This window comes from Bombus vosnesenskii, unplaced genomic scaffold, assembly GCF_011952255.1.
Source record: "Bombus vosnesenskii isolate JDL3184/JDL3185 unplaced genomic scaffold, Bvos_JDL3184-5_v1.1 scf7180000013302, whole genome shotgun sequence".
NCBI classification, from domain to species: Eukaryota; Metazoa; Arthropoda; class Insecta; order Hymenoptera; family Apidae; genus Bombus; species Bombus vosnesenskii.
In genome coordinates, this window is record NW_022882951.1 from 1,076,524 (window position 1) to 1,100,002 (window position 23,479).

The window sequence follows — 23,479 nt, forward strand, 5'->3', positions numbered from 1 at the left end:
CGAAGCGATTTCTTTCCGCACAATTTCTGATGATACAGAGAGTTCTCTGGAGGTTAGCGATCCCGCGAGTAAAAACGCGTTTGGCCATTCCAATCTTATGTTTTTTATCTTTTCTTCACCGGTGAGCTGAGAATTCCACGAAACCCCGACGAAACTAGTCTGGTTTCACGAAATTCTTTATTTTTTTACTCCTTTCTTTTTATCCTTTTTTTTTTTTGTTCTTTTTTACATATTTTTCTTCCATTTCGTTCGGAAGTCAAGTTCAAAAGTTCCTTCATCAATGTGTCTGTTAGCTCGTGAGTCACTCAGCTTGTGAGTGAATCGGTACACCCATGTGGTTGCAATTTTTGCAGGGCAGCTCTGCTGTTAAGTCGAACACCGTCCGTGATTTATGCGCGTAACTTTATAAAGAACGTTATGCGATACGTTTATGGATATAACAGCGTGCGCGGATCGTGAGATCTTTCGGGCGTCTTATCGAGGGTGGAGGTTGTGGCTAAAAAGTACGAAAGAACAGAAAGTGGACGGCGAAGATTACGAGATGCTTTCACCGCTTATCGAGTTAAAATTTCGTGAATCCTACAACTCGCGTGACAAAACGGCATTCGCACGGTTATAAGCAGCGTCATGAATATGCAAGTCATTTTTCTCTTTCTTTTTCTCTTTCTTCCCTTTCCGTTCCTTTTTTCGCCGGTAACCCGTGAAAGCTGTTTATTAAAACAGCTGTGCCTTGTCCAGGTGTTCGCCACCTTTTTCTGCAACTTTGTTAGATTAAGTGCACCGGTGTGAGACGCGTCATGATCACCGGTCATTTTATCTACTCTCCTTAATTATTTCCAAATTTAATGATTTACATTTCCGTAACCAAAGCGCCAAATGTGTACGATCTTGGCGTTCGCAAATTTGCCGATGACACGCGATTTTCTCGTGCGATTTTAATCATCGCGCTCCATGACTGTTACTGCAGGTACCGCGTTCTATAATACAATTTAATGCCCCGTAAGCGAACCAACTTGTTCACGTTTTAAGCTTATACAAAATTTAGCGAAATCCTAAAACGTTTATCAACGTCTTTGCCACATTATGCGGTCTTTGGTCCAGGCAAATGTTTGACACTTATTTTAGTAAGAATAACGATTAACTTGGAGAAATTTGAGAGGTTCAATTTTTAAGTTTTTTCAAAGTTCTAGTAAACTTTATGATACGAATATTAAAATGCAAAACCGGGCCATACGATAATAAGGAAATGTAAGAAACCCCAAATTCTGAATCTAGAGAAACCTTTCTAACGATGCGTAAACACGTCACAGTGCTACGGGTAAAAGTTGTGTGAAACTTCTTAAAGGGTTATGTGGTCGGTTAGTCTCGTTAGTTTCTGCCGACGACTACTGCGACAATCCGCTAAACAACGTTTAGGAATAATCATCAGGAATTGCCTGAATCGGACATGAATCCGACTAGTCACAATTGTGCCGTTCGATTGCTTGCAGGCGTCGCACTGGTACAGCTATGAGGGGCGGAAAATTCTTCATCTTCAATAAGAAGCTTCTTTGAGCATCGCTTTGTCCAGGATTTGCACACTGGTTCTGGAGAAAGGCTTCGAAAACAACAAAGGGAAAAGAACAAGAAGAAACTAAACCATTCGATCGACTATATCCGAGTCCTAGCTGTCTGCATCGAGTCGATCTTTTTTCTCAAAAATTCGCTTTTCTAATCGGAACTTGCAAGAAGAGCCCTAAGATCGATCTATAAAACCGTGGATCGAGGATCGCGATTTACTATCGGCCAGGAACGGAGCATGAAGCCGGAAGATCCGCAAACCAGGTCGTTGAGCAGTCATTAAACCAGCTGTGACCGCAGTTCATCGTGCTTGTTAATCATTTGCACAAGGTAGAAAGTCGAAATCGTCACGGAACTATAATATATTGCATAGCTGGAAGCCTGAGTCACGATTCTTGGTAGAATGATATTTGCAAGTTTCGCGCGATCCTAACGATTCGTCCGAGAACGAGCAGAGGTGGAAAAAAGGTCTAACGAGAGAGCAACTAGCGATTCTGCTCGAGGCAAACGATCGTTCGAGTTCCTTGGATCTGGAAGAGGAGAAGCGAAACCGTGTTGTCTGTTGTTCGATCTTGTTCGAGGTCCATCGGCTGAGATCAAACTGTTTAGAATCGCTTGACACACAGAGAGGGCCTTTGTTCGACGATCGATCGATCTGGTAGAGGTGGGGAGGCGAAACACGTTAAAGGGTGGGGTAATTTGGGAAGATTTGACGATCGTCTTCTCGATAGTACAGTCTTGCCTGAGACAGGAAGATGAAGATGAGGTGGTTACTGGTGGTCGTGCTCCTTTCCACCACAACGCTGCTGTCCTGCTGCCAACCAAATAGTGTTCAGTACAGGACACGCCTCGACGATGACAACGACGAGATCAGGAGCAGATACGAAGCGAATTACGCATATACAAACACCGAGAAGGCTATCCCTAGGCACGGACGTCGCGAGAGGAACCTGGACGATTCTGACGATCCGTTTTACGAGCGGATCGTTTCCTACAGAAGCAACAGGGCCATCGATGCTTCCAGGTATATACTCTTGAAAAGAGCTGATTGCTTGTTTGATCAAGGATTTTTCGTTGTTAATCGATCACGCCATTACTAGTGGGTCCTTAACCCACCTTTGGTTGAAGGGAATTGTTTTTGGATACCTGAGTTATGTAAAGCGTAATAATAATTCTTTGCAAAAAATTGAGAAGAAAACGTGAAAAGAGCTTTCTCGTAGGGTTGCTCGTTTGCGGAGAAATCGGAATTGAAATGTATGGAGAGCTGCGTGCAGGAGGCGTAGGTACCATAATTTCAGAGCCGATTTGCGTGCCAACGAAGAATCCCAGAACAAAACTTTTTGCACGTTTTCTGCGCACTTTTTTGCGCTGAATAATCTCCCGTATCCCAAATCCCAATCCTATTTGTCTGTAATTTACGTTAACATTAATCTGTGTCTGTTGCGTCTAATCTATGTCTGTAATTTATACCGTAATTAATTTCTTCTATCGCCTATCTGAAAACGCAGTGTTTTAAAACACCTAATCAAGCATAATTGATTCAAATTAATCCCCCTTGTCTTTTTAAAAAATTACTATTCTCTAAGACGTATCGTTATTTGTCCAAAGCAGCAATACAATTTCCTAAGAAGAAGAATTTCTTCCCATATATAAAGAAACAAAATTTAAAGTATTGCACGTACATGGAAGGAAAAGAGAACTTGGACCTTCTTCGACTAACCCAAACACAGAACCTTCAATCCTGATTCGAACAAATCGCACCTCGCCGTACATTTTACGATACTCTCCAGCGATCTCGGCTAAATTCGTTGCCTAATGACGACAGGTCGACGGAAGCCAACGCAAAATTGACCCAGCAACCGGGCCAACTACCGAACCTCCCTAAATCGAACGCAAAACCAATCGACGTGGTTCACGAGAAGGGTCGACGAAGGGTCACAAACAAAAACGTGACGATTGGCGATGGAATTTGCCAGAGCATCGATATACGGAACAGCGCGTCTGGTTTCGGCATTATGAAGGATTGTCGCGTGATAGAGGGCTTTCTGCAGATCGTCCTCATCGAGAATAACTCCGAGACGGACTTTCAACCGATCACTTTTCCCAAACTTCGGGAGATCACTGGCTACCTGCTTCTCTATCGCGTGAATGGATTGAAGACTCTCAGCAATCTGTTCCCAAATCTCGAGGTGATCAGAGGCAACATCTTGCTGACTGATTACGCGTTCATGGTGTACGAGATGCAGAATCTACAGGAGGTAAGCATTACGTAGGTACGATTTATAATTCTGCGCTGCGAAGTTTTTACTTCCGCGGTGTGAAAAAGTAAACGAGCGACGATCGAATAATAGCTCTGTTTGCGAAGCAAATATTGTCCAGCCGTATTGGTGAAAGAGAGAACGAAAGAGAGAAAGAGAGAGAGAGGGAGAGAAAGTTGGTTGACTCTGGAAAAAAGAGATGGTGCTAATAATTCGCGTGTTGTTTCTGAAAATAAATCAATATTCACACCGCTGGCAAATATTTGCACAGAGAAATATCATTTTTCCGCAGTTCGTTCTGTATTCTCTGTTTTTTATTCGATCGGTGTTCTTGTTCGAAAGCAACAGATATATAATTAAAAAAGATATTCGATTAGTATTTAGTTGAATTTAATTTTAGCCTGCTAGTTTAAATTTTAGTTTCATTTCAACATAAACTATGTATCTATGTTAGAGATGGAATCAACTTCACTATGTATTTATAATATGAATATATGTAAATGTAAAATAACTTTAGCCTCGAGAATCGTATAATAGTTTAATTATTTTAAAGTTTTGTTTTAAAGATTGTTTCTTCTCTTGAAATGACATTTTTTTTTTTGCAGACACTATGGCAGTGTATCCTTAAAACCTTGGCAACTTAATCATGTGCTAACTTATTTTCTTTATTCTGCAATTTATTTCTAATCACCTCGGCGTTACGAACCACTGCCCGTTCTTTACAGAAAGAAAATTTCCATTAAATAGACCAAGATATGTCTTGTCAATCGAGTAAAGTAAAGAATTTGAAATGCGAACCAGTTTGCAAATACAAACCACTTTACAAACGTAAATTATTATTATTTTTTTTTTACTTATTATGTACTTCAAAGCAATACATATCGGTAGTGTATCATAATCAGCGAAGAAAATTAGTAATTATGTTATAGTGGAACCGGTTAGAGGATCAATACGAAAAACACGAGTAGATGGACGTGCTCGGATCATTTCCCACGTTCCTGACAGAGAGGCTTCTCTCCAATTTGCTTTCTGGACGTAGCTAGTTGACTCGGCGGGTCAAGTGACGTTAATTAGTCAATCGAATTAACCAGTCGTTCGACCTCTGGCTAGCAGTTAGCTTTATCGGGGCTAAATCGACGCCTTGTGGCGGAATTCTTTCTTGCAGATCGGTTTGAAGAAACTTACCGAGATCTCACGGGGCAGCGTTCGGATCGAGAAGAATCCGGCGTTGTGTTACACCACCCTCGACTGGGACCTCATCGTTTCTGCTGGGGAGAATGTTATCAAGGACAATGGGGAGGAAGCCTCTTGCCCTGGTAGTTATCGACTTATTAGTCGATTAATATTATTATCCTTTCAATTGATGAAAATCTCTTTGAGTAGAATATCATGTTACGAACATGCTGTGTTAATAATTAAAGGGCTTATGATAAAAATAATTCGCGTTCGCGTTTTGTTTTATTTCGGAAAAATGGAAGAATGTTCTAATATATTTAATTTTTGTTTAATACATTGACTTTTTTTTTTTAACAAAATATCCGTATAATCGGTACGTAATTACAATGCGGTAGTGTATCTAATTATTGGATTGGCAATTAAGTGATTGCGGATTTTGCCAATACCACCTAATGACAAAATCCGCAATCATTTAGTTGCCAACCGATTACGAAGATGTGGAATTATTTTTGCAGAATCGACTAATTTTCATTCGATAAGTCAAAATGTTGATTATTTTCTATAATATCGGTTTCATCGTGAGCCTTGATTTCGACTGCCAGAACGAGATATTATTTAAAGAATCGCAAGATTGAACGCCGATGTTCTTATTTTTAAGCTCGTTGATTTACAACATATCGTATATAAAGCATACTGTTACGATCAAATTTTGTTCTTTTTTTTTTTCTTTAATACGATTTTATTGAAATTACAAATCTGTATGCTTTTTTTATGCATGTGATTAAGCGATTAATGCTGACACAGAGATCTTTGCTTTTTGTGCTTGGTGTGCTTTTTGCTTTGGAAAGGCAATCTACCGATCTCTCATTTTTATTCTTTCTATTCTTTGTGATCTTAATGAACTTCCTTTTCTTTGTTTGGTCGGTTTCATAATTAAAAGATTTTCTTTGAATTAAAGTCTTCGTAGGATTACGCCCAGATTCAAAATACTCTATAACCGTGTATATAACTCGTTAAAGTATAAAATTCCACTGCTTTTGCACTAATTGGCTGTTCGTTCTTTCTTTTTTTTTTCATTTCTGTTGCAGGCGAAGAACGGTTTGGTAGAATATTAAATCCAATCTACATATAACATAGTATATAAGCATGAGAGGTATAAGAATAGGGAGGAGTAGTACTAAGTCATTGACCATTATTTTAGATGCGTATGTGTAAAGAAAAAGTGTGGAAAATCCACTACATAGATACGAAAAAGTCTTACGTGTAATTAGATATGTGCGAGGGCTTTGACGAAATGTTTTTCTTGTGGATTTGAACCGTAAGTTAAAAGTTTTCAATTGGATTACTTAAAAATATGAAAAACAGGCGGAAAAATTTTGTGGAAATTTTTTTTTTTTTTTGGTTAAGATTACGTTTGGAATGTTTATAAAATTATGGTTTCTGTAAGAACATAGAAAGAACTAAATATAAACTTCGCTATGTTACTTCGGAATATAAACAAATTCAGTTTTTATTCTCCAATAATTTGGTTCGATCTATTTGACGAATGATTTACTTTAAAACGAGAAAAACAAAACGAAAAGAAGAATTACTTAGAAAATGAACAAAGCAGTTTACACGATTTAGTTTTTATAGAAAATATTTAAGAAATCACGATCGTACGATTGTTGTGAATGCTTTTTCTTTAATCGTCACAAATTGAAGCAATACATTTGCCCAAGGGAGAATCGTGTATGTACCTAACGCACGTACTGTAGCAATTGAACTCGTGACGAGACTTCAAGTATGTTTAAGAGCTTCTACAAGGCGACATTACCAGTATACGATCCTCCCAACGTCGTGCTCGCATGTTAAAGATACATTAGTTCAGGTACGAGCAAAATTACCACGCAGCCATAGTTTTAATCGACTTTTCACCGCTACAGGATGTTCCCACTGTCCCGGGGGTTACTGCTGGACTTCGCAGCATTGTCAGAGAACAGAGAGGCTGGATTGTCACGATCAGTGTCTGGGCGAGTGTCACGGTCCAACGGAAAGCGAATGTTACGTATGCAAGCATTATCGGCACGAGGGGAAATGCGTGGAAACCTGCCCTAGTGATCTGTGAGTTATATTCTGCAAGCTTACTTTTCTTCCTCCTTCCTTTATATACTATCTGTTTAAAAATATTTTTATCGTTAATTTCACATAGCATAAATTCGTTCTTTTAAAAATATTTTTATCGTTCATTTCGCATAGCATAAATTTGTTCTCTTGTAATCCGTAATTGTGTATCCGTTAATTTTATTCGTAAATGTAACGTTAAATATTCGTGGAAAATTGGCCGAGCGATTTAAATAATGCTGCGGAAGCTGTATTGATTTTTTTATTTATACAGAAATTCTTTCCAAAATTAATTCAATTGATTTTCAGAAGATAAATTCTTCGTTCGGTAACCGGTAATATCATTTATTTTATTTTTATAAATATATTACTACGACCTCTCTTGTGTAATGTTAATCAACTATTTAAAATAACTATATCTGAAAGTTACTCTCGTTTTTTTGTCTTTTCTTAAATCTTCTTTATTTTCACTTCTTTTTAATCGTCGATTTCTCGCAAAAGTCTTATATTTATTATTTAGCGATACCTTGTATGATTTGCCCTTTCGAACTTCGAGGGGTTCTGCTGATTACATCCTCGCGTATATCTTACTTTTCTCTGATCGATAGTAAATCTCGCAAAATTCCTGTGAAACTAATTTACAGAATGCACAAAATTCCAGCTGATTGAATTATTTCTCCGACAATTTGTATGAGTTATCGGATATCGTGCAGGAACAACGTAACACTTATGGATAGGTGTTGGAATAGCTGGAAAAAGTCTTTTCCACTGCAAAGGTGCTGCGTATTTCCATAGTTATGGAAAAAGTTTCTCTTGAAACTCTGAAGCGTCCTTCCTTTGGAAAGGAGAGCGGAAGTCGCCGGTCATGCTTTCTATTCTTTCATGAACGTTATGAACACGTATAGTGGGGGGATTGTATCGGAGTGACCTTGAGCTGCTAACTGTTTCCAGCAAGCTATAGCAGCCGGATAAACGCGACACGATCTGTTCCACAGATACTCCTATCTCTCGAGACGCTGCGTCACGAAGGATGAGTGTGTACGAATGAATCGTCTAAGACGAGTATATTATGTCCTGGAAGATGGTCAGGCTTGGAGACCATTCAATGGATCCTGCGTGACTCATTGCCCTGATGGTTACGAGGATGCACTCGACGAGAACAATGTACGTAAAATATTCTCCTTTGTGTTCTCGTCCTTTACTTCGATCCCACCATACGATTAATTATTGTGTACCAACATTGCGATCAGATTGCGAGATCAAGGAAGGAAAACGGGAAGGTAAGGTATAGACCGGTCGCGTTGAACATTCGCTTCATATTTAATTCAACGCACGATGAGAAGAGAGAACGTTCGTTATTGTGGAACGCGCGCGGGTGTTAAAATACTAAATCGCCGATAGAATTATAAAACGATGAGATCTCTTGTTCTACTTGAAGAGATCAAGGGTGATGGTAATTGACAATTGTGGGCTGGCCAAAGATGATAGAGATACCAACAAACTACGGTGTGATAACGTTCTACCGTCTGATCGAAGATGTGGCTTATGAGATTGTTCGAGTGTGTCTTTTTTTTTTTTTTTTTTTTTTTTTATTTATTGTAAGTCAATCGTTCTCTGAACAGCTACAGTGCGGAAATAGAGGCAGATTTTAATTTACAAAGGAAATGTCAATAGGTCTTTGTGAGTTTCGGTCAGCTCGTAGATCGTTGTTAACTTAAGTTAATAGTAATTAAAATAAGAAATCAGTTAGATTCCTATAGCAAGTGTCTTCTACAAATGGTATCGATGTATTTCTGGCAACACATACCATTCATAACACTTGGTTCTAATTACAGATGACCACGTGTCGCGCTTGCGTGAACAGCTGCCGGAAGGTCGGCCACGGCGCTCTGATCCGCCACATCTCCGACGCCCAGAGCTTCCGTGGTATAACCGTAGTGAAAGGCGCGCTGGAGTTCCAAATTCGAAATGGAAATCCGAACATAATGAACGAACTAAGCGACGCATTCGGTCGAGTCGAAGAAATTACCGAGTACGTCAAGATCACTCATTCGTTCCCCATTACCTCGTTGAATTTCTTCAAAAAGCTCAAGGTTATCAAGGGTGAGAAACTGGACATTAACAACGCCAGTCTATCCGTCTTGGACAATCCCAATCTGTCCAGCCTGTTCCCACCAGGGCAAGAAATCAGAATCGAAAATGGCCGACTCTTCTTCCATTACAATCCAAAGCTCTGCTTGTCCAAAATCATACAGTTCAGTCAAATGGTGAACATCACGAACTACACCGACCTGGAAATACAGCCGCAATCGAATGGCGAGAAAGTGGCTTGCGATATAGTGAATATAAATATCACGGTTAAAAATCTGGGACCCGATTACGCGGATTTGATGTGGGATAGTTACAAGCCACCGGAAGGGCAGCAGTTGCTCAGTTACCTGTTGAATTATATTGAGACGGAAAATCAGAACATCACGTACGAGATGAACGCTTGCGGGTGGAACAACACCTGGCAGATAGTCGACGTAGATATTCCTAAATGGAACACAACGGTTTCGAAGCATATCAGCAATCTGAAGCCCTACACTATGTACGCGGTATACGTAAAGACGTTCAACGCCAGGACCACCAAGTTCGTGGGACCAGTGGGTCAGTCGAGAATCATCTTCTTCAGGACGAAGAGCACCATTCCATCACCTCCGATGAACGCAGTATCCACTGCCTTGAGCGAGACTGAGATTCTAGTCAAGTGGGAACCGCCACTGTTCCCTAATGGGCCAATAGGATACTACATGGTCTCTAGCGTCATGATCTACGAAGACGAGAATCTAATCTCGTCCAGGGATTACTGTAACGATACGCTAGACAGTGAACTGGAATCTGAGGAAGTGGTGCCGGACGTAACCGTGAAGACGCCAGTGGTAAATCGGGTTTCGTGTTGCTCGAAGAGCACGAACAGGAATATCGTCACGTCGAAGAAGTTCGAGATTTTCTGCCACGAGAACACGACTATCAGTTACATATCGCCCGGCTGGAAGGACTACTGCGTGTACAACTCCTACAACACTGTGGACAATCAGTTCTACGAGCTGGCGAACAATCTGTCCACCCCTCGACCGGAAGAATCCAGTAGATTCGATGCATTCAAGTCCACGGGGAACGTGTTAGACAAGCACGCGGTCACGTACAACGTTAGCGGTCGAAACAATTCGTTCGTGATCAAGAATCTGCGCCATTACTCGCGCTACATCATCAGTATAGCCGCGTGCGGCGTCAAAGTCAACGAGTCGAATATGTGCTCATCGATTCAGTACACGAACACCCGAACGAGGAAGCGGAATCGTGCGGATGACGTGAAGAACGTGAAGGTGCAGGTGACTAACAACACCATCGTTGAGGTTTTTTGGGACCTGGTGAAAGATCCTAACGCCCTCACCGTTTCATACACCATCGAATACACCAATTTGGACGTGAAAGACGCGAAGAAGAGCACCGAGTGCATCCCACGAACTGGACGAAAAGATACCATCAACAGTTACTTGATCAAGAACCTGAGTCCTGGAAAATACAGTTTACGGATGAAGTCCACGTCGTTGGCCGGTGATGGTAACTTCTCGAACGTGGTGTATTTTTCCATAGGTCTGAGCAACACCACACCCATCACGTTAATAGCGTTGTTCACGTTTGGTGTTCTGTCTATGGTATTCGTCATTTTACTTGTCGTTTTGAGGCATCATCAGAAGAGGAAGAAACAGGAAAGACTGATCGCCAGCGTAAACCCTGATTACATAGAAACAAAGTACGTGATCGACGAGTGGGAGGTACCCAGGGAAAGCGTGGAGATCTTGGAGGAACTTGGTTTGGGCAATTTTGGTATGGTGTATAGAGGAGTGTACGACAAAACTACGCCAGTGGCCATCAAAACGATTTCGAAGACGGCTAGTCAGAGGGAGAAGAACGAGTTCCTGAACGAAGCCTCGGTAATGAAGAACTTCTCGACTTTTCACATAATTAAGCTCATCGGCGTGGTATCCATCGAGAACCCCCCGTTCGTTATCATGGAACTAATGGAGAATGGAGATCTGAAGACCTATCTGCGTCGGATTCGCGACACCCATCTCGTGCCGGATGCCTGCAGAATTATGAGGATGGCGGCTGAGATAGCCGATGGCATGGCTTATTTGGAATCGAAGAAGTACGTTCATCGAGACTTAGCTGCGCGGAATTGCATGGTGTCGAAGAACTTGGTGTGCAAAATCGGTGACTTTGGCATGGCCAGAGACGTTTATGAAACGGACTACTACAAAATCGGTAGGAAAGGCCTTCTTCCGATCAGATGGATGGCACCGGAGAATCTGTCAGACGGTGTGTTTACGTCAGATTCTGACGTCTGGTCGTTCGGTGTGGTTCTTTATGAGATTTTAACTCTCGCAGAGATTCCTTACCAAGGTTTCTCTAACGAGGAAGTGCTCAGCCATGTGTTGCACAAAGGGACTCTAAATATTCCACGTAATTGTCCCGAAAATATCCAGAAGATCATGGAGAAGTGTTTCAAGTGGCGACCAAACGACCGTCCCACGTTCATGGAGATCGTGTCAGAGCTGGAGCCGTTTCTTGGCCAAGATTTCTACGAGAAATCGTTCTACCACTCGATGGAAGGTGTGGAGAGCCGAAACTCGGGTATGAAGAAGCCCTATCATCACGCAGCTCCTATCAGATTTCATTGGGGCAACGAGACGGCCAGGTGGGTAAAGGAGTTCGAGGACAACGTGACGCTGTTGGATCAGACGAAAGCCGGCACCAGCAGGGGACGTATTTTTAAGAATGGCTTCCAGCATTTCGGTAATGTAGCCAACATGGAGGACGTACCCCTCGATCGATGAAGTTCTACGGTCAGTCTATAATAGCGAATTTTTCAATGGCGTAAGTGTATTCGTCCGGGACAAGTCCCCGGCAAGTCACAAACTCGTTTAGGTACGATGTACAAAGGATACTCAGGGCAATGAAACGTAAACGAGGGCCCAACGAGTTCGGCAGACGGGAATAGGCAAGGATTTTTTTTCTGTCTCTTGCCAGCCTGACAAGTTCAGGACGACACTTGAAAAGATTCGTCTGTCGGTGCTCGTTGATTTCCAATTAGGACCTTAATGGCAACGAGCGACTAAGAATATCTTCACAGCTTTTCGTGCATACGTTCTTCGCTCTAACCGAGCGCTAATAGTATGTATAATGTTTAACTTAACCAAAAGCGTTTGAAGACAGAGTCCAATCAGACGCGATGTTTTTCTTTGATTTCTTTTGTTTTTCTTAGAAAGCGTAACCAAAAGCTCTTAGCTCCTCGGCCATGCAAGCCTACGAACTTTGTTCATTCCTTGAAAGGATTATATTTCGTTTCGTCCTTTCACATGGATATTTCTTTCTGTTTCTCTTCTACTTTTTCTCTCTAGATTAGTAGATAATGTTTTAGGGACACGCGTTTTTTTTTTTTTTTTTTTTGTTAACTTGCAGTCTCCTGCCGCTCAAAGAACTGACTAATTATATGTGCTAGGTACGAAGTTGCGTAGAGTTCGTAAGCCCAGGTACAATGAATTCTTTGTTGTTTGATACTCGTTGCATTTTCATCAACTCATTGTTCGAAACTGCCCTGTCTAAACTTGCCAAGTTTGGTGCTCGTCCAAGATCAAATTTTTGATTGTGTACATTTTTATAAAGGGAACATTACTGACTGTTAGTTATTAGATCCAGAAAAATAGACGGAAATAACAGAGACTCAAGAGACTCCGAAGGAAAACATTTTTCTACAGATAACAGTAATTTGATTGTATGCTTCGATGCATAAACGACTGGAAATGCTGAGTAACAATGAATTCACTGTATTCACGCGCAGTTTTTGCGAAGAAGAAAGTGGAAGAAGACACATTCGCGTCGTAGGTACTTTCTTCGTCGACCGTTTCAAAACGACGCGACGACCGATCGAAAGTTCAAAGCTCATCGAATCGCGTTGTCGTGCTCCATTTGCCAAGTGGGACTCGATGTGTCAAGATTTATGGATGCTTATACATATCTATATCAACGTTCTATCAAGAGAGGAAGACTTAGCAATACCATGAATTAAAAAAAAAAAAACTCCCTCTTTTTCACACTGTTGCAATACTCTAAGGTTCCAAAATTAAGCAGAGTTCGTTTCCATTTTTATACGAACGACGTCAGTCAGGTTTTCCGAAAAAAAAAAATGAAAAAAAAAAAAAACGGTGGACTAAAAATGCTATTCGCGAAACGATCTCTGGATCACCAAGAAAATCTGGCGGTGCAGCCAAACGGTAAAATAATTTGATTAGATATTACATCACCGCGATATATCGAATCCATTGATTTACTTTCTTTCTGACAGTAGAATCGTTGAAGAAATTGCAAAAGTTTGAAACAACATACCATTCGAACTCGTGCTACTGATCTCTTCTATTAAACAAACGAATTTACTTTCACTAAAATCTTATAAAATTTAGGCGGATGTATACATTGATTAATCACTTGCTAAATTCTATACTCGCAATCTGACAACAGAATGCTTCCAAAATTTAAGAAACTCTTACATTTTCCCTTTATTCGATCTATAAAGTCAATTGATGAAAATGCTCGAGCCATTTCCCTATATCCAGTTTTACGTCCATTCTGTGATCTTTTTCTAAATCCTATTCCCTTCCAGAAACTTCCGATTCATTCTGCGATTCGTTCCATCATGAAAGAACGATCGAAAAGAGAGGCAAAGAAGCAGCTGCACGGCGATGCACCGCCACCCCATTTCGTCCACGAATCGATCCCAGACTGTGTTCATAGGACAGAGTCGACCGGAAGCCGACAGAAAGAGAGAGGAGATAGAGATAGAGATTGAATAAAGGGGAGGGGGAAGGGAAGGGAAGGGAGGGGGGTAATTTAGGCGATCGTCGAGCGCTCGAGAATCCATAGACAGACACACTGATCCCCCTCCGCACGTACATAGTACACATATGCATACCAGAGTTCCTTGTTCAGACATACGTATATAGTTTACGCGAGTCGTGCCCGTGTGCGCGTGTACACATATTTTATTCGCGGAGGAAGATAATGGTTATACTTCCGGGGGCACATGCGCGCTAAGCCGCGTTTCCATCGTGCAACGTATACGTTGTTCTAGGTAAAAAAGAAAAGAAAGAAAAAAAAAAAAAGAAAACACTTGCAATAAGCATGCCAACAATCTTCTTGCAATAAGTACTGAATATAATTAAACGTATAAAGAATAGTTAAGCGTTGTAAGCGTGTATAGCGGCTTCGGTAAATGCCAAGGAAATCTAAGAGACAAAAAAAGAGTATATCTCTATTTTATTGTAATGATATATATATATATATATATATATATATATACATACATACATATATATATATATATATCATATATATATATATATCATATATATATATATATATCATATATATATATATATATATCATATATATATATATATATGAATATATATGTACACATAATAGGCACACGTTCGGATAAGTATTTTTTCGGCTGCAGTATATATATATATATATATATATTCACTCTTTGACCGATCGACATACACACTCGCAAGGGGAATGAAAGAAAAAGGGGACAGAAAGGTGTACGCGTATCATGGCGCACGAATACATTGGCGCAGGTACAGACAGAAGTTCCAGAGAGGCTTTTATCGACGGACGTTGCGAAAAGTCGTCCACCAGAAAGATTATGTTCTTTCCGGTTATTGAACGATAACAGTCTCCGTTTCCGATTTCTCGCTCTTTCATTATATCGAATGGAGACATGAATTGAGTCGGCCCGAGGTATTAAAATTCGAGTCCATTTCGTGAAAGAGAATTTATGATATGGTTATGTACTGGGTGTTCTTTCTTGTCGAGTTTGATCGTTTCGAATGGTCTGTAGTAGTATTAAATTTGTTTAGTACGCCAAAGTGGTAGTAACTTCGTACGTATTTTTTTTTTTTTTTTTTTTTTTTTTCGAACGTCATTTGATTTCCTTTTCTGCTTTTCTGTAGAAGTCGTAGACGCTCGCGAGACATAGGTGATCGATGCAAAATCTCTGACAAAGCGTACACGTTCTCGCACACAGTATTAATGTACACTTACATCGTTGCATCGATTAAGAATGGTAACACGGAGTAATCACGATTTTATCAGCATTGCATAACGCTTAAAGCAAACGAAAGAAATCGTAAGTTTTCATTTCTTGAATATTTTCACTATATAACGATATTCGTTGAAATTCTCTCGTATATTTATCATAAAAGTGTATTACGGTGGCGCGAATAATTTTTTAAACATTTATGTGAATCGATAAAAATTGAACACCTTGTACGTACCGTATCATGCATTGCAACCTTTCGTTTACCTGGATCAACTTCACACGCAGATAAAAGAGTATATATATTATAAATATATCATATGTTATTATTACTATTATTACTATTATTATTATTATTATAATTTCTATGTTTATACATATATGTAAATATTTAACTTATTTTTATTTTATATTCGATTCGCGAGCGTAGCTCGTGTCCCGTTATTACTAATTCTAATCGTTTGCTAGCGCACGCATAGAAGTTCCTTTAATTTAGCAATATTTCAGCGGTATGTCGTTCGATTTCGTCAAATATTTACCGTAATTTATCCGTGCTAGCTTTAACATTAACGATAGCGATTTGAAAAACGGAGAATAAGGATGCACATAGTCGGAAGTCTGACCTGCGCGAATACCATGTACCTTCTCGTTCTTTTTCATTTTCTATTTTAACCCTTAACGGTTGTCATACACGGACGTTCGTTCACCGCAGCACATCTTTCTTTAACTAAAAAGTTCACCAAGTCAAACAAACTGGACTAAACGTATTATTATCGTTCAACGTTAGACGAATAGTTCGCAGCAGTTAGTTCAGTAGTATTATGTATTGCAGCACGATGATATTAAGATAAAGCGGGCTACAGTGAAATTTCACTCGCCGTAGCCTTCAAAAAGGATAGATAGACTTTTAAACCGACGAAACGGTTTTAAACGGGGAAAATATTTGACAAACGAAAGTGCGTGGTAAATTAATTTTACCATAAACTACCCTACGATTAGCAGTCAGGCAGGTATTACGTAGGATAAAACGTTACTAAAGGAATAATAACGATATGAGATAGTCGTGTTTTATCGTCGAGATATTCGATCTCCGCGGTTTAATATCTTCGCCAACACAGATATACGAGATTCTAAAAGCATAGAACTTTCTTCGTTTTAAGATTAAACCGTGCAACCGTGTGAATAATCTCTTGAAGGAATAGAGAATAGTCGAATGGAAACAAGCAATCTTACTTACGATTAGTTAGGAAGCATCGCGAACACGTTATGTACCCTAATGGCCGATCACAATGAGTTTGCCCCGTTGTTGCAACCATTTCTAAACTATTCCGTCTTTATTTTCTCGACCTATGTGCATACGGTTCTATCGATACGCTGTTATTTACTGAAAACCGTTCTAATTTGGAAACATTTGAATTAATTAGTTGCGAATTGATTCAGTTGTTTAAATTAAACTAAATCTTCCTTGCACCAATCTTTGATGAGATTAACCATCGAATGTTATTAAAACCGCCGACAACTATAATGGACAATTAGAAAAATATAATTGGATGAAAGAATGAGTTAGAGAGCGAAGCAGGATTAAGATGGGTTTGTTAATGAACAAATTTATTTAATAAGGCAATATTCAGTAAATAACGCGTACAGAAGAATCCTTGAAATCGAGTCCTGAGATGTTCACCATCGCACACGTTGTATATATTATTGTGTAACAAATAGTGATAATAATGTTAACATAACGATTCGTATCCGGATAGAACGATGTAGGAACGATGTTGGCTCGATATTCCTTGAAATTTCGATAATTAGACGAATCATAGACCAATAAATAATAGAGGATAAATGTTTAAATTCGCGGCATTGTATATACTAGGGTGTCCTAAAATATTTAGTCAAATGAAATGGAATTTGAACGAACGACGACGTGTAACGAAAAAATTGATTTTGAAGTTTCGATCGCATGCGATATTGAAAAATATTTTTCATATTATAAAAAAAATGTTTTTTCATATCTCCGGGGGATCTTTATCTTTTATTTACTATGAATTTTCACGTTTTTTTAAGAACTAGTAAGGCAGAAAGATTTCAATTTAAAGATTCTAAAATAAATTGGAATATTCTGAGCTTGTCGAACGTTGTCTACGTTGATAAAAAAAAAAAAAAAAGAGACCAATGCGATCGAAATTGTAGAAACAATATTTTGTTCCTCGTTGTTGATCCTCGAATCCATTTTCTCTCATATTTGACTGCATATTTTTCGATGCTACGTTTGAAACGTTAATCGTTAACGTACTAATTCCACTGAATTCTTCAGGAAGGGTCTTTTTCTCTCTTTCTCTCTTTTTCATTGTGTTCCATGATATCGACAATGTGTATAATGATATTAAAAGCGACGAAGAAGAAACTAAAGAAGTAAAAAGAAAAAAAATGTGTAAAAACGAAATTAAAATTTTGCCACTAAAATATGCTAATGAGAAAGAGAGACTGGAAACTGTATAATAATATTCTCGAAAATCAAAATATTCTAATGGGCATTAATCGTGTGTATTTATCGTGAGCCTCGTGTTTGAATAATAAACGACTATTTTTTACACGTTGCAATAAGTAGAAATTTAAAAATCGTGTAAATAAAAGAGAATAAACATTTCGAATAACTAGAAGAGGAAGAGAGAGAGAGAGAGAGAAAAACTTGTATCGAATCAACGTTTGTGGAAAGTAAGTAAATAAATGAATAAGAGAAAAATATAGAACCCTTAGGGTGTATATGAACTAAAATTAAAAAATTAATTAAAAGGGAAAGGGAATATCGAAAATCGAATGCCGGGCCAACGCATAAAAGACTAAAAAAGAAAAAAAAAAAAAAGAGCAGTGAACTACGTTCTATGTGGGTGATCGATTTTATTAAAGTATTTATTATTGCCGCCTAGTGCCTGAAGGCAGGAAATCGTTTCGCGTGCATTTCCCGATACGTGGAAGCACGTGTTTCCATCAGGAAACGCGCGAGGGGAAGAGTTTTTCGTTGATGCAGGTGATCAGTGCCGTAACTAGAACTAACTTCCTTAATGAGTCGTTAACAGCACTATTACTGAATTGTTGAATCATTAAACGAAGGATCTACGATCTTGATCTATTAAACTCTAGGCAGTGGAACGATTTATAAAAATTACATGGACGCGACTTTAACGAAGGTAAATTAAACTATATTATAATAATAAATACTTCGCAAATGTTTGCTATGCGATTCAAAGATACGAAAAGTATTTCTATGATATTCTTCTATCGATTAATCGTACGGTATTTTTATTGGAACACGAACGAGTAATTAATTAATTAATTAATAATGCCATTTATATCTAACAATCCTCCTTCAATTTCTTCAAATTTCATTCTTTCAAACGTCGACGAAAAACACATTAGCCAAATTCTTGGCACGTTCTTTCCGTCGTTAAGGAAATGTTAGATTTAAATAGCGTAAATCGTCTGGCACCTCTCGATAAGTTAATCCGAGTCCTTTTCGTTTCGATCTAGTACACACGCCACTTTCTATCTATCAGATATTAGATCACATTCTTTGAAATATACTGCAAAAACAATCAGGTGCGAAGTAAAGTAGCGAAAGGTAATAAGACTAAATAAAAAAAAGAAGAAAAAAAGATGATAGATAGAGGTTCACAGTGCGGCCTAGTGCCACTGATCGCTTTCACACGACCTATACAACTTTCGATGTACATATTGGATTGGCAACTAAGCGATTGCGGGTTTTGTCAATACCATCTAATGACAAAATCCGCAATCACTTAGTTGCCAATCCCGATATGTCGTGTTTTCTCGCGTTAATTTATCGAATGTTAGAATGTTAGAATGTTAGAATGTGGTCCAATCGCGCATTACGTTTGCGATACGCATCTGTATCGGTTCTCGTGTACATAAATAGATTTTCTGGATCTAGATTTAGTAACTATGAACAGGGTGAGCACAAGCCTAGCTTGTCGAGTCTGTCGACGAACGATCAGTCAAGTAAAAGAAATCTCTTAATTCGTTTCGCAGGCAAATATCCTAATTTAGCGAGCAGCACTGAAACGTAGACACACACACGCTACGAAGCGTGTGCGCAGCACCTTAGTTGCCTATACTGAGTAATCATAGACGGTTAATTAGCGTGAGGATGAATTTCCGTGAAGTGTCCCACGGTGAACCAGGTTCAGAAGGCGTCGTTCGACGCTTTAAATCGATAAATTAGTCGTAAAAGAGGCGAAGCAACATCGGGCGTGAGTCGTGCTGGTTGCTCTGATGACTTTCGTTTAAATCTCACCGACTGCACTGCTTCCTGAATGTACAGGGTGTTTAGGAGAAAAGCTCCAAGATTTTTCTCACTCGTATTATTCATTCGGATGAATAATTTGCTAAATTATCTTCGATACGACTTGTTCCTTTGCAAGAAATGTTTATTTTTTTATAGGCAATTGTATACTTTGACAAAATACTCATACGTGTACTATAAATCCATCAAATCCGATCATTGGATATTTACGAACAGTAACGTTAACTCGCTCATCGATCGCGCGAATGTTGCATCGAAGTTAGAGAAAGAAATTATACTTGGAGATATTACTTGGCAAAGAGAAAAGAAAGTTCCTTGCTTTTCTATCATTTTTTCTGATATTAACGATAATCTGTAATTACGATACCATGTTGTTTCCTCTTACGTACTCTTTGTTCCATATACTCGTATTCTCAGATCGTTTCTTTCCTTCTTTGAGTATTATACCGATCAGACGTGTTCTATTCTTCTCGGTGAGTAAAATATTTCGTTGAAATAATTTCATTGATAACATTAACGTCTTGGATCCTTATTTTTCTTTTCCACGCTCTATAGCAACGTATACGGTCTTGTTGATTCAGTATTTTTCTTTTTGCTACTTGGTTTTATAGGGTCGTTTTCCTTTTTCTCTGAACGTGGCGCTTGGCCGTTGTTCATCGAACGAAACTGATTAAACGACAGGCCACTTCGGAATTTGTGATAGTTCTAGTTACGGTACTAGTTGTAAGCGTTCATATAGTATGTATAGGGTGCGCGAATGTACGCACAAGAAAAAATGCGCGCCGCGTCTAGTAGAATTTCAATGGACTGACACCGAAGATTTAGTTTTTAAATTGTATAGGTATATCGCGCCTCAAATATTCCTTCGTTCGAACGACTGGCCTTCGATAGAGAAATATTCGCGGTAATTACGAGTATCGTAAGAACCTTTGCAACCGCCTGTACATAGTTCCGGCGGTCTTCATTTTCGATGTGTTTTTTTTTCTAAAATTGAAGCGCTACTTCTTCTGAAAAAAAAAAAGCGTGATCTGGGAATCGGAAGAGGAAATTATGTTTCAGTTCCGAGTGTCGAATAACATTATCTATAGATTATAAATCGTTGAACGTTCTTTGGTTTCTTCGAGATTAAGAGCGAGCATAATCGTTAGTTATTACTATCGCGAGTTTGGATCGAATCCAAAAGCTTTGATCAATTTCTCATTTTCTTGATATCCGTTGAAATGTTAAATGTAAGATAAACGATTGTACGTATGGTTTTGTTTGACGCGTAAAATCACCAAGATTGTTCAATCGATCGACGTTCGATTTATGTTTAACCGTAAAAGTAATTTTTTTTTTTAAGATTCGTTCCAACGCCTTCTTCAGGTTTCGTTAGGTTCTTTTTCAAACATCTTCGTATAAATAGATTCCTAATAAAAAAAATTACGTAAAACGAATACTGCCTAAGCACGATCAAACTATATAAATATACAAGCAAGAAACCATAGAAAATAATTTCTATCGTCTCAAGGTACTAGGAGCAATAAAAAAAGGTACAACGTAAAAATTAACTTAGAGAAGTTTAACGAGATAAGATTCGAAATCCAAGATTCCTGGATCGCGAATAGCCTGCAAGACTAAACTTATTATAATACAGCTTGAACTCGGAAATCAGAAAGAGAAAAGGATAATTGAGAGGCTGTGAAAAGAAAAGTATTATGTACGGTACTATGGAAACTATACTATCTATGTACCGTTTTTCGTAAACGTTTAAACACCAATACGTTACAAATAAATAAGAAAATTTACACCGATAAATATCGTATAATAGTTTGAATATAAACAATTTGATTAGACCGATCTGAAACTTCTTTTTTTCATTAGTTTATATTTCTTTTTGATAAAATTCACGTTTTTCCGTCATCGAATCCCTCAATTATCCTTATGGAAATAATCGATCGAAGGAAAATGTTAACGTTAATTTCCGATCGATTTCCGGCGTATTTTTATGCAGACTGCTCGGATATTTAAGATTCTTCTACTCATCTACCACACGTAACCAAAAGCAACAGGAAACTTCAATTTTCTCGATATACAGAAAAGAAAAAGGGGAAAAAAGAACTCGAGGTGCATAGTCCTATATTTTATACAGACCTTGTTACCTTAAGTATATAATATCGATAATAAGCAGCATGTATACGCGTATAACGATTCACCGAACTATACTATATCGTATCGTTATACGATAAAAACTATAAAACGTTATAGATATAACGATCTAACGAATACCTATATACACAATTTCCTTTTCTTCGTCTTTTTCTTCTTTTTTTCCTTTTAAGGATCGTGTACAATCGGAGCACAGGTGTTCGTTTTTTTTTTTTTCTAATTAATTATTCGATATTCGTTTTCTTTTTTATTTATGATCGTTAAACATAGAAGTTAAGAAGCTATTCCTCTAGCAACGAATTATTTTGCTCGCTCAGTGGATCATCGAGTTTATTACTCGTTAAATAGGGAATAAGAGCGACATCGTGAAAAGTAAAATATCGCTATGATGCAGCATGCTACTTGCGATTTTATCGCGCGTGATTTTTCGTTCACACATTTCTCGAAGCAATAGAAAGCAACGATGGTTGCAAAAATAGTTTCGTATGGAATGCAAGGGATGTTTCTGTCTTCTGCGAAAAAGAGGAATTTGTTTTTCTTTTGGTTTGAAAGTGCGCGTCGAGGCGTGTGCCGTGTTCAGGCAGAAGAATCTCACGAATTGAACAACCCGTTTTCAACTTCGTAGCACTTTCGTTAATTCGTAAGAATTGTCACATATCCGCCACAACGTCAGCCGCCAATTTGTCGTCAATAGTCATCCGAGACATTGACTAGATCGCCCGTGTTAAACTGCATTTAAAAAAAGAATATTCATATATATAAATAAATATATTGTTCATGAAATCCATTCGGAAGATTTTAAATCATTGGTAACTTTGTGCTTCGTACATTTTCACATTGTATAGAACACAGTGAGAAATGTAACTAAATCGATAAGTCTAATGTTTCCGATCTTTTTTTTTTTTTTTTTTTAATCTAATTTAAAAGAAATTGTTTTAATGAATTTTATTTATTTAAAAAATCACGTTATACGAAATTGAGTCAGAAATTTGTCGAATGACATTTGAACATTATTCGTGAACGATAAAAGCTTTCCCCGAGGGCGCTTGATCCTTAATTAATAGATAATCATAATTTATTATTTATCCCGTATGGGTGAATCCTCCCAAACGTTCCCCCTCGGTTTTTCGAAAGGTTTCGCGATTCCAGCGTAACCCATTATCCGTCAGAATTGTTGGAAATGTATATTTACGACATGAGATATCGCCTAACTGTGTTGCAATTTTCTCAAATGAAAAAAATAAAATAGAATCGAACGATCGATAGAGGAAAAGTTATATAGAACTGACGGATAATGGGCGAAGATTTCATTGAAATTCTGAGGATAATATCGAAGAGATGAGCCGGAGAACGCGAGGAGAAACCAAAATCCAGACCTTTCCATAAGAAACGTTATTCCTAATCAAAAAAATCCTGCCATACCGTGTCTTCCAAGACAGAGATTATTGAATAGCGAATTAGTTTAGTATTTATACACGGTTTTACGCCGCTATCTGTGTTGCGAACTCGCCCAAATCGACTAATTATTATCGATGAATGGATATTATAGAAACTGATCACATTCCGATACATGGGAATAACATTGGAATTATTATTCTAATTTTGATAATATCATTGTACCGAATTTATAAAAAAAAAAATATCTCGTGTCGCGACGCTCAAACTTTTACGTATATTTCGATCTTCCTCTCGTTTTAATAGAAGATGGGATTTATAACGTTTTAGAAAGATGTTCGACGTAAAATTCAAATGATAAACCGTGCATAC

The 23,479-nt window shown here is 38.4% G+C and overlaps 1 protein-coding gene and 1 long non-coding RNA gene across 10 annotated transcripts in view; one reads left to right on the top strand and one right to left on the bottom strand.

Moving 5' to 3' along the window:
• Positions 1–14,306, top strand: part of LOC117234172 (insulin-like peptide receptor) — a 33,069-nt gene extending 18,763 nt beyond the window's left edge. For 6 of the 9 annotated variants that reach the window (XM_033495136.1, XM_033495140.1, XM_033495141.1 and 3 more), the window contains 8 exons: positions 1,491–2,584; positions 3,386–3,818; positions 4,984–5,134; positions 6,083–6,097; positions 6,920–7,097; positions 8,093–8,261; positions 8,348–8,377; positions 8,933–14,306. In XM_033495136.1, the coding sequence (XP_033351027.1) occupies positions 2,316–2,584; positions 3,386–3,818; positions 4,984–5,134; positions 6,083–6,097; positions 6,920–7,097; positions 8,093–8,261; positions 8,348–8,377; positions 8,933–11,980 (4,293 nt within the window). In that variant the 5' untranslated portion in view covers positions 1,491–2,315 and the 3' untranslated portion in view covers positions 11,981–14,306. The remainder of the gene's footprint in view (positions 1–1,490; positions 2,585–3,385; positions 3,819–4,983; positions 5,135–6,082; positions 6,098–6,919; positions 7,098–8,092; positions 8,262–8,347; positions 8,378–8,932) is intronic. The other 3 variants (XM_033495142.1, XM_033495143.1, XM_033495145.1) reach the window with 3 other exon arrangements.
• The window catches only part of LOC117234181, a 77,766-nt gene that overhangs the window by 52,202 nt on the left and 2,085 nt on the right, over positions 1–23,479 (bottom strand). The window lies entirely within an intron of this gene.